Here is an 11,382-nt window from a genome sequence, read left to right as displayed (position 1 = left end):
AGTGATGGATGACCAGACGTATGTCGTTCCCTACTATGGACCATGAACACAAAGAAGGTTTAGTGACATTTCACCACAAAACGTGCTGCCGCGAAATGACTGGACCTTACCGTGGTGTGGCGGTTTGTGTTACTCTGTGAGCTGTACTGTGGGTTGTCCGTATGATACTCTTAGAGTTTCTCATACTAGGTTGGCCAATGATTACAGGTCTGACCAACACAGGCTCCTTCCCCCTAGGTTGAATATGCGTGGTGATTTGTCCAGTATTGAAATGCGCCTGCATTTTTGCCTTGCAATCAGGCTTTTGAGTGAAAGGCATGGGCGTCCTAGCTGTATCCCAGCCTGTGTAACCATGATACCTGAAACTAACAATGCTCTCATGCCTCGTCAGCCATCGGGTGGTGCCATCGACCGGGTCGCCTTGATTGCTGCACACAGCAGGGCGGATAAACGTAGCAGATTAGTGCTGACGACACGTTCATTCTCTTTCACATACTTTTCCCTTCCAGCCCTCCTCCACGGTCCGGGTATTAACTTTCTTTCTATAGATCAGAAACAAGAACTCAAGAGGCAGCAGTTGAGCCAACCACCCTATCTCTTTCCACCCGCTTACGGCTGTGCACCTTTCGTGATCCATAGGATGTGCAGGGGTTGGTACCAGTCTTAGTTACTAGGCGGAAGGATTCTTGACTGAATACCCATTGATAGTCGCCTCTGTGTGGTTCGTCTGGCAACGTCTGTGAAGTGGTCTCACAGGCGGGAAACTGGTCACCGTCGTGTCTGCTTACGCCCCAACTGAATGTAGCTCTGACACAATCAAAGGCAAGTTGTATGGCGTCTTGAATACGCTGTTATCGCGAGCTAAGAGCTCAGATATCTTTGTGGTTGCCGGAGATCAGAGTGCACAAGTGGGTAGGCTTAGAGCATGAGACTCGCTTAGGAGGCCAACATGGATTGGCCAAATTCATCCTATATTCGTATCAGCAGTAGCTTTCTGCCACGTTGATATAAGGGATAAAAAGCCTCTTGTGGATACTTAGCAGTATATCTGTAAAAATGGGGAAGTACTTGAGCCAGAATTTTGTATGTTAATGGGGAGGCATCAAGCAATTGGGTGTATCATTCTACTCCTTACTACATGGTTCAGTAGGAATGCCTTCCACACTCATTTGTTGCATAACTCGCCAGCTGTGCACAGAAATTATTCCGGGAGAAATAATGCGCCACCTCTCTTTTTCCCTAACCATAAATCACGGAATCCTTTCGACGTTGCTGTCTATTTAAACTTTTTTTCCGTTGACCTTATGCTTCTGTGCAATTAATTACAATACTGTCAAGAATGCGCTCCACTTAGACTAGCAATTTGTCTTGTCGTCAAATGTTATAGTCGATCAATGTGTTTGTTTCGTTATCGTGGTTTCTTTGTGTCACGGGCCTGAACACAACATTCTTCGCACCCGCTGCTGCAAATTAATCAAAAGAACCGTTTGCCACATCTGACCTTTTTGGAACCTCTTGTGTGATCCCGAGAGACTAATAACCATAACTACACGAACACTCAAACTTAAATACTGCCTAACCTATACCAATGGTCTCGAGAAAGTTTATCACGTTTTCGCCTTGGCATGTAACCTCGAAGCCAGTATTCCACTGCCATGATCGACCACAGGCAGAAGCCGACTAAATCACAATGTTTGAAGTTGTTCTTAACTTCCATCCTACTGTTTTGTTTTTAATGATAATACTTTCCTTGAGGTTTTGGTTATGTTGAGATAAAAAGGACGACAGATCCATGAGCAGTATTAACTCGCCTGACTTGACCACAATGCGTTCGATTTTGAAACAGTACCAAATTATTGATCCTCCCCGGATCGGTGACTGGCTAGAAGCCAGTGGAATTGCGACTCAGTCACAGAAGTGTCGATGGCTGCTCCACAACACCAAGTGAATTTATGTTCATAGGTTGAGTGACAGATTGATAGATATTTAGTAGGTATATCTCTGTCTGAACCGTGTTAATGATTCTGTTCCAGTTTGAGTGTGAGAAAACCGTGTTTCACAATACTGTCGATTTTTTAACCTTCCGCTGACGTCACATCGAATGAAACTTCCTATGAGATGATTGCTGTTGATGATTCGCTTGCCATTTTCATCACATGCATACATATTTGCTTGCCCACCAACAAGAAGGTAACTGAGGCATCAGGCGGTTGTACAACGTTTTAAACGGGAATTTGAAATACTAAATGGCGCAACTCACCGACTGGAAACTTTCTCCAGCCAAAGAAATTTTCTGTTATTAGGTAATATTGTTAATAAGCGACAATAGATGTTGATTTCACGGTGTGAAGACCAAGAGTTTTCCTCTCAGACACCTGTACCCGGGTGGGGAGAGAGAATGTGCTGATTCCATAGCTCGTCCGCCAGCTCCTTACCATTTCTAGTTCGTGGTGAGGAAGAACTTGGCGTGAGTGATACACACTGACTTAGAATAGCGGTCATCTTTAATGGTATGATTGGGCCGACCCAAACCTGGAAATGGGCGAACATAATGAGGTACTTTATGGAGGACAGAATCAAATTTTCCTTTGCTTACCAGTGTAAAAAATACTTCACTCTTAGGACAAGTCATTTTCAGGAGTTTCCGATCTTCAACGAATCAATTTACGACTAAGCTTGCTGTAGACGTCCTTTTCGTTTCATCTCGAACCGAAGCGCGTACATGTTAATCGTACTGGGATACAACAAAAGATTTTTTACGGAAAAATTCGCTGTATCAACCTGACACTTCTGGCTCGACACGTAGTCAGATATCTACGTTCTCTTTATCAGAATCCCGTCTTCTGACAAGTCAGCCCCGTCAATGGAGAAAGATTTTTTACGGAAAAATTCGCTGTATCAACCTGACACTTCTGGCTCGACACGTAGTCAGATATCTACGTCCTCTTTATCAGAATCCCGTCTTCTGACAAGTCAGCCCCGTCAATGGAGAAACTCATGAGTACGCTTCAATTTTAGCATGCAGCTGACGCATTAGTGGATCAGTTAAGATGTTTCACCTACTTTATTCACTCGCGAACATACACGTTTATTCTATCCGGAGAGTGTTTCCCACTACTCACGCCTTCCATGCGTATAAATGACCATATCAGCTCGGTATTTTATCCCACATAGTCTCACATATGGTTGTCACGCCTCCTGGAAAAATGACAAACAGGTGATGTGCCGCAAGAAACGACATATGCGGATTTTTTCCGCTTGATTCCCCTTTTCCCAACACTATTTCATTCACGGACAAATACATGGAGGACTATATGTGCAGGCACTAACTAAAGCACACACTTCCCGACGGATTGTAGACGATTGTCTGTGTTGACGTCCATCAAACAGGCCAATTGCAGACACCGACATCCTCCGTGTGTGTGTGTGTACATGCATGTACGTATGTAGATCACAAATACACGATTGCATTTACGATGCTACTGAGCTGGACGAGTCCGTTGATAATGGCCAGGTGTATACCTGTGCAGCTTGGCTGAGTGTACTGGATAACACCCGAGGCTCGAGTCCCATCTTATGATTCGACAGATTAGAGACCCGGTTCGGTTTTTCTGAACCAACGTTTTCTAAGCCGTCTAGTTTTTCTCTGTTGTTTGTGTCCGGTTTCAGTGAACGTTAGCTTCGCCATATGAATTCATGTTTCACAACGGAGTCTTTCTGTGGTGAAAACTAAGGTCGAACGCCACCTGGCCTTTTCGATCACGGCGTGTCAGAATCTTAAACGGACTAATTTTCACACAGTCGTCCATCCACCCCGTAGACTTCAATTACGCATTCCAGGAGCACGTTCCTCTTGCTACGCTGACAATAAAACATAGATGGGGGTTTTATAATCTGTATTTGTCTTTCCATTAGCGTCAAATTTTACTTCCTTCTAATGAGAGCTTTCCATAGCCTGGGAGTTTTAGCTACTGATGTCAACACTACACATTGCGCATTTTAGCTAAAGAACGACCACTTGACATCATGAAGGAGAAAACTGGAACGATATATGGCGTTCAATTTGGTGTTCATTTGGGACGGAAATTAGGGGACTAAACCTATGTGAGATGGGCACCGAAGGGCGGAACCAGTCAGGAGCTATCAGGGAGTTTTCAGCAAACTTATAGGTAGTGTGTTTGTGTTATCATTTTCGTATGTGGGAGGCCGGCGTGGAATCGTACCTTCTCATTGTTGTGCACATAGCAACGTAAACGTCAGCCATTGAGTTTCTTTATTCTGTTTCAAAGAGAAGGTGTGCAAATACAAAGCAGTTTTGTGGCAAATTGGGAGACGATGTTCGTCTGATGGATTCTAGAAAAACAAACACGGTAGTAGACTCTCAGAGGGTTTTCCCCATCCTCACGTGTAGTATTGTTTCAAGGACACAAGTGGCCTGCTTTCGATCCTGGGTCAATTGCACCACACTTTTGTTACAAGTAACGTGGTGAGTGGTTGCATAGTTCAGGAGTAACAAAGCTTCAGATTTCAGTCTGTGGTCAACTTATGCACTTTAGCCCTTAAATGCCATACTTTAAATAGGCGTTTGAACACTGAGCTAGCGCACACCGTTCATTGATACATTGTCTGGAACACTGTGGCCCGGCTTTGCATAGTGGACTAGATATAAGTTAGCAGTGAATTGAACAGCACATTCAGATCTGTACCCGTCTTTGATGTGTTCACACATCATCGGTGGGTAAGCGATACCTAGGTATGGACAATTGGACCTAGCAGTAACGGGAATGATTTGATGGCGATGATCATTTCGAGCAGCGAAAAATCTGGCAAAGCGGATTCAATCTGCGTTATATGCCTTGCGAGTAAATAAACTCCGTCAAACGTCTATGCACTTGGTCCGTGCACGCCTCTGTGTGTAGGTAAACCCCACGGAATAACACCAACTGGCCAGTTGAATGACCCTGATTATTGTACAACCCCCGGTGCCATCTACAAATAGCACTCTAAACAAACATTACTGCTAATTTGCTTTAAGCACAACAAACCAACTGATTGTTTACAGACCAGTTCGGGTGGTTGATAGTCATGGTGATCTCTGTTTATCTTGTGAACGAAGGCAGGATGTTTTGGCATCCGGACATCCCGTTTTTATCCTGTTCAACTGTGCCATTCGATTTCAAGTCGGTTTTCATTAAGTGCGACAATAGGCTGCATTCGATCATGACGGACATGTCGTCGCAGATTAGTCTGCACTAGTGGATTAAAGCACGCTGGTCGAAATTGTAAATTTGGTGAAGTCCGTTCGGAGGTCGATTACTCTGGCAAAGTGAGGGTAAGCACTGATGGTGTGAGCATTTACTTCCCACTCTATTCTCCCATTTGCTATTTTTCAAGCCCATTTGGGGAGCATTTTTAACAAGATTCCATATGTTTAAATAAGTTTTCTATCGAAGCCCATTTGATAGAGTTCTAAACTACACAATCCATGTTTTAGAATGGATTGTAAAATCCAGAACATTCCTCTCAAATCAGAGGCTTCTGAGTATACCGTTTCCGCCTATTGACCGCTGACCTTTTTTGCTGTGGGGCAAACTTCTTCGTGTGATACCAAAGTTTGTCTCTGACGGAGTGTTTTCTCACAGCTTTCTGTATTGGTATGATGGAGTATTAGCTAACTTTAGGTGTTCTAAGTAGGTTTTTTGAGTTCGTAAGTGCCCAAGTTAGTGACAGAATTTTACTAGAGCTGTGTTATCCAAATAAAGTCTGTTGGGGCAAAAGACAGAATCAACGACAATTAATTGGTAGCGCTTCAAGCCAACATCATAAATCATTCAGCTGTAGCGCCCTTTAGGTGCCTAGCTGCTATGCCACCCGAAGGAAGCACGAGGGTTGGGATACTGCCAGATTGAACAAGCCTAGACAAGGGAAGTCGATAGGCAGAGATAGGGTTCGATACACTGACCTTCCGGTCAGTAAATTCGCACCATAACCACTGAGCCATTATGCGTACAGGCTCTTTAGTTCAACACGGAAAAAATAATGTGTCCAGACATATCGTGTACGGAAGTTTCCACTTACATAAGATGCAATATACAAACAAAACTCGCTAAACTCATGTAATCCAAATGCTTTTTAATTCATTCTGTAATGCGGTGTCCTACACTCAACCCATCTTTCCCTTCACCAACCACAGCAAGCCCAATAAAGTTTCACTGAAGCTCATAGTCTGACTAATTTTACCACATTTCTGTCAAAATACCTCCACCGGTTTCCGTTTTGTGCATGCTTTGAATCAATTCATAGTTTCTATACAATCCTCTTCACGCATCAGCACCAGAGGCAATTGATACCGCAGTGATTTACCAGACATCGGCAGCTCCATGAGCGTCCTTTAGTTATCTTTGCCATTTTGGCACTGTTTTCGCCATTCTTTTTTAATTAACGCGACCATGTTTGCATAAATCCTTATATTTTGAAATCACGTAGCTTTCTCAGGATATAGTTAGAATGCTTTTCCACTGCACGCTGTTTGATGAAGTACTCATCTATAATGGGTTTATTTTCTTTAGTCAGCAAGTGGACTTTTATAAGGATAAGACGATGAAGAGACATGCTTGTGAGAAAGATCATGCTTGGCTTCAGAACCAAACTTCAGCATGTTATCTTCCTTAAAATGTCAACTTTGAGTTGGTTTTTCATCTCTCTCAATAGAGCTGATAAAAGTGAAGTTCTGCTGAGAGAGTCAGCCGGTGCGTGACCTGAGTCGCTTGCAGCCCGGGTGCCCCTGTCATTCTTACTGCCCAAGCTAGTGTCACATTCAAACATTATCAGTGTTTTTGGTAGTCTCCTTGTTTTACGAAAGAAAAAACTAATTGACTACAGCTTTACCATCTTGTTGGGGATTGACAAAATAAACGGATTAACTCTGGAATATACACGACATGATATCAGCACACTGATCTCGCAGACTTTATCGCTATACATATGTCTCTGAAAGTAATTAAAGAATAAACATTTTCTTCAGCTATATCTCTGAGGGTTTGTAACCGCTAAAGGAGGTACATCAACAGATTTGAATGCTTGCATTTTGGTATAACCTGGGGAATGAGGGAAATGATGTGCGATAACAAGCGCACAAGGAATTTGGCATAACTCATCTTCCAAAGACGTTTCCAACTTGTAAGCTACTTACGATGAGTTTGAACTGCTCAGCTTGTGGCTGCATCTCGGGATAGTCGACTTCCAACCTTTGAACAAATTATGTGGTTCTCTTATTTTCTCTTTCTACTTTGCCTGCAAAACCGAAGTGGATGTTTAACCACACCCGATGGAACAAAACAGTCCCGCGAAATGTGTAATTTTCCCGACACAGCTGTTAACGTCGCGGGAAAACAAATACCAAGTCTTCTCTGTTAGTTTCTCTCTGTGTGTGTGCGTGCGCATGATAAATAAGTCTGAAAATTGCAGATGTTGGCAAAACATTACTGTAAACTGGGAAGAGCCAAGCGAGTATCGTCAATTGAATGGCATAGGTCGTCCAGCTTTTGAAATAATGCAACTTAATATAAAGCACCTGTCTAATGATTGGTTTGTCTGTCACCAAATTCCCACATTTCTCACCGGAAAACAATGCTCCTTCGTCCATGACACTCGTTAATAAATCCCTTGTTGTTATTTCCATATTGTCCACAGCTCACATAAGGTTGAACCACATGCATAGAACTGGCGCCATTGGAATGTTGGAAAACGCAGCGTGATCATTTTCAATCGGAGCGGGATTTGTTGACACATCTTATCCTACAGCATCGACTATTTCCCCCCAGAGTGTTATTATTCTTCGTTCGTTTTGACGATGGCTGATGCGCCAAGCCGTCAATGGGGCAATTCAGTGAGTTTCCAGCGTCAGCACCGACCGCAACAACAGCAACATCACCTTCCCCGCCGTCCGGCGTTCGTTTGACTGATTCAGATGCGGCGCGTTTTGCTCTGACTGACAAGTTTCCAAACTGTCAAAAGTTTGACCTGGTGCATACAACGGCAATGCAGGGGCAAACGACTAGCAACTACCAAAATATTCCGGTCAATCCGGGACCAATCAACGGTGCACGCAACTCTGTGGAATCTGAGAGCAATCCGTAAGTCTCACTTTCGCTGCACCTTGATCCTTAACAGATTCTTCACATCCGAAACCTCTTTTGTTGTCGTAAGGTGTGGAATTATTACGATAGTTAGATTGTTGTTGAATGATCATACTGTTTTACGTAGGTGACCACAAATACTTCGCCAGATGATGGTCAACTGGCCAAATGACTGATCCCCAAATAAGTAAGAAAGCTATCGTATAACAAATTTTCTGGAATGCAGTCACATGCTGGTTATTCTCTTTACTTTCCTGAGAAGCCTTGAAATTTCGTCCTCATGAATCCAGACCATTCTTCTAGATTTGAGGATTCCATATCCTCAATACATAAACAGTGGGAGGGCAGCAAAAGACGGTGTCTGTTCTGGTACCGTAGTGTCGCTATCCTCTTCTTGAATTTCCGTTGCATACAGTCCAAGTAACATAACTAGATGATTCTCCATATGCTCTCTTCACACCAGTGTGATTTTAACAAGAGACCCCACAAAATCTAGCTGAATCTCTCCTTTACGACTGTCTTCTTCAGCTGGTACGATATTCGTGGAAGGGCAGTATATTGTCTAGACATAATACGTAAGACTGCTGTCGAAGAGTTTTCAGCCACCTTATGATTAATGTGTTACGTTTAGACAACTAAAGGATCTCTATTCTGAATCTGCACAAAACTATTTCTTGGCTGATGAATTGGGGCCTGTATAGCTTTGATATTTTAAGCAGCTGTCCTTTTGTGAAACTGTATGTTGTCGCATAGCATTCAGTTTTGTTCATTTTTCAATGTCTATCAGTTAAGTCTTTGTCGGAGATTGTAAATTTTGTACAATTTCTTCCAGTAGTTCTCTAGAGACTACTTGTTTTTGAGTGTTGGTATCTTCAGCTTTCGAACTTCCATATCGACTGGTAGACACTTTGGATTTAATCGCACTGCTCACATTGAGTAGTTCAAAGACCCACTTTGCTTGATGTACAAACTCAAAGAGATAGATTTTTTCAACGCGATGGTAGTCAAGGCACAATAGTGAGAATACAAAACACACATATTTCAGCCAATGAATATCCACCAGTACCCCAAACCGCGTCACTGTTTGCATTCCAAATATGGAGCGGAATGTCAAGAGTTGCCCCCAGACGGGTCACTTAACTCCAAGATGGATCAAGTGGTTAGAGCGCAAATTTACTGACCGAAAGGTACGTGGTTCGAACCCGACCTCTGCCTCTCTGCTTCCCCTGTCTAGGCTTGGACAACCTGGCAGTATCATAGCCTCGTGCTTCCTTCGGGTGGCATGGCAGCTAGGCACAGGAAGGGTGTTACAGCTGAACGACGATGACTCGAGTCCAAATAATGTAATATATATTCAGCACAACGAACAAGATTTTCGGATCTTATTCCATCTGCCATATTACAAATACATAGATTCTTCCAGTATGCGCGAAAAACGCTGGATAGTTCGGAAAATTGAGTGTTTGCGGTCAGTTCGTATTCCATCAAATCCCTCAGTAATTATGTTATGAATGGAGGGCAAAAGGAGCCTACAGAGAACAAGGCAAATGCCCTTTTGGTGGACCCAGCGAATTATTTACTCTCTGAGTTTATCCTCCAACCTTGTTTACTGCTTCAAGTATTGCTACCTTGGAACTTTTGTCACAAGAAAAAACAATGGATGTTTTGAGATTGCAGTGTGCAGTATTTTGAAGGGTCGTTTCAAATTACCACAGAGAAGGTCTGAGGTATCATTCCATGGTGAACACGAAGTATCCGATCTTTCATTCATTCATGTCAGAGGAGTGGGATAAGCAAATAAAACTGTTCCCAACCATTCTCAGCTTTCTGACACATGTCAAAGCAGAGCTATTCCAAAACTCCCAAGCGATTCAGAGCTGCATTGATTGTGGACAGCATTCATTTTGTGAGACGTGTCAGGTATCCAGATATTGTTGGAAATATTGCGTGCATGTACTACCACTAATTGTTTCGGATGACTGTGGTCTCCCAACCAGGATGCTGGGACACTAGAACGCAACTAAAACTGAATTAATTTTCCGGAACAAATCGGGAATGAGGGAATTTCGATGACCCACGCTTCTAGTGTGGTTACGATCCGAGAAGCACCGGATGCAGTGATACATGCTACAGAATCGAATAGACAAGTCAAAAACGGTTAGGTTAAAATTACTCAGCATACTTGACCGAAAGGAATAACACACAAACGCCTGAGCTTGAGTAGAATTGTGCAGTTTCCTATTACCGTGACTGAGTGTGAAACCCTAAAGTTCATCCGCCCCCGTTGATCTTGATGAGTATCGTCTACTTTAGGCATAGATATATCCACTTGCTCAAATGGGCTACACAGTAACCCTATGTGAGATACTCTTCTCTTGCGTCACGCACAATGAAGTATATGGCCTCTTTTATGGTCCGCCCCCGTCTTGATGAGTATCGTCTACTTCAGGCATAGATATGTCCGCTTGCTCAAATGGGCTACACAGCAACCCTATGTGAGATACATACTTCTTGCGTCACGCACAATGAAGTATATGGCCTCTTTTATGGGGTGGCTTCTCACTATTATTATTATTATTATTATTATTATTATTATTATTATTATTATTATTATTATTATTATTATTATTATTATTATTATTATTATTATTATTATTATTATTATTATTATTATTATTATTATTATTATTATTATTATTATTATTATTATTATTATTATTATTATTATTATTATTATTATTATTATTATTATTATTATTATTATTATTATTATTATTATTATTATTATTATTATTATTATTATTATTATTATTATTATTATTATTATTATTATTATTATTATTATTATTATTATTATTATTATTATTATTATTATTATTATTATTATTATTATTATTATTATTATTATTATTATTATTATTATTATTATTATTATTATTATTATTATTATTATTATTATTATTATTATTATTATTATTATTATTATTATTATTATTATTATTATTATTATTATTATTATTATTATTATTATTATTATTATTATTATTATTATTATTATTATTATTATTATTATTATTATTATTATTATTATTATTATTATTATTATTATTATTATTATTATTATTATTATTATTATTATTATTATTATTATTATTATTATTATTATTATTATTATTATTATTATTATTATTATTATTATTATTATTATTATTATTATTATTATTATTATTATTATTATTATTAT

General features: G+C 40.6%; 1 protein-coding gene across 1 annotated transcript in view; it reads right to left on the bottom strand.

Moving 5' to 3' along the window:
- Positions 1 to 387: 387 nt before the first annotated feature.
- Positions 388 to 11,382, bottom strand: part of T265_07679 (hypothetical protein) — a gene marked incomplete at both ends in the record, with an annotated part of 40,450 nt that continues 29,455 nt past the window's right edge. Inside the window, 2 exons of the mRNA XM_009173258.1 lie at positions 388 to 542; positions 2,376 to 2,532. Coding sequence (XP_009171522.1) covers positions 388 to 542; positions 2,376 to 2,532 — 312 coding nt within the window. The remainder of the gene's footprint in view (positions 543 to 2,375; positions 2,533 to 11,382) is intronic.

This window comes from Opisthorchis viverrini (assembly GCF_000715545.1).
Source record: "Opisthorchis viverrini unplaced genomic scaffold opera_v5_180, whole genome shotgun sequence".
Lineage (NCBI taxonomy): Eukaryota > Metazoa > Platyhelminthes > Trematoda > Opisthorchiida > Opisthorchiidae > Opisthorchis > Opisthorchis viverrini.
Note: the sequence above shows the minus strand (reverse complement) of the source record. Positions and strands in the feature narration are given on the sequence as shown.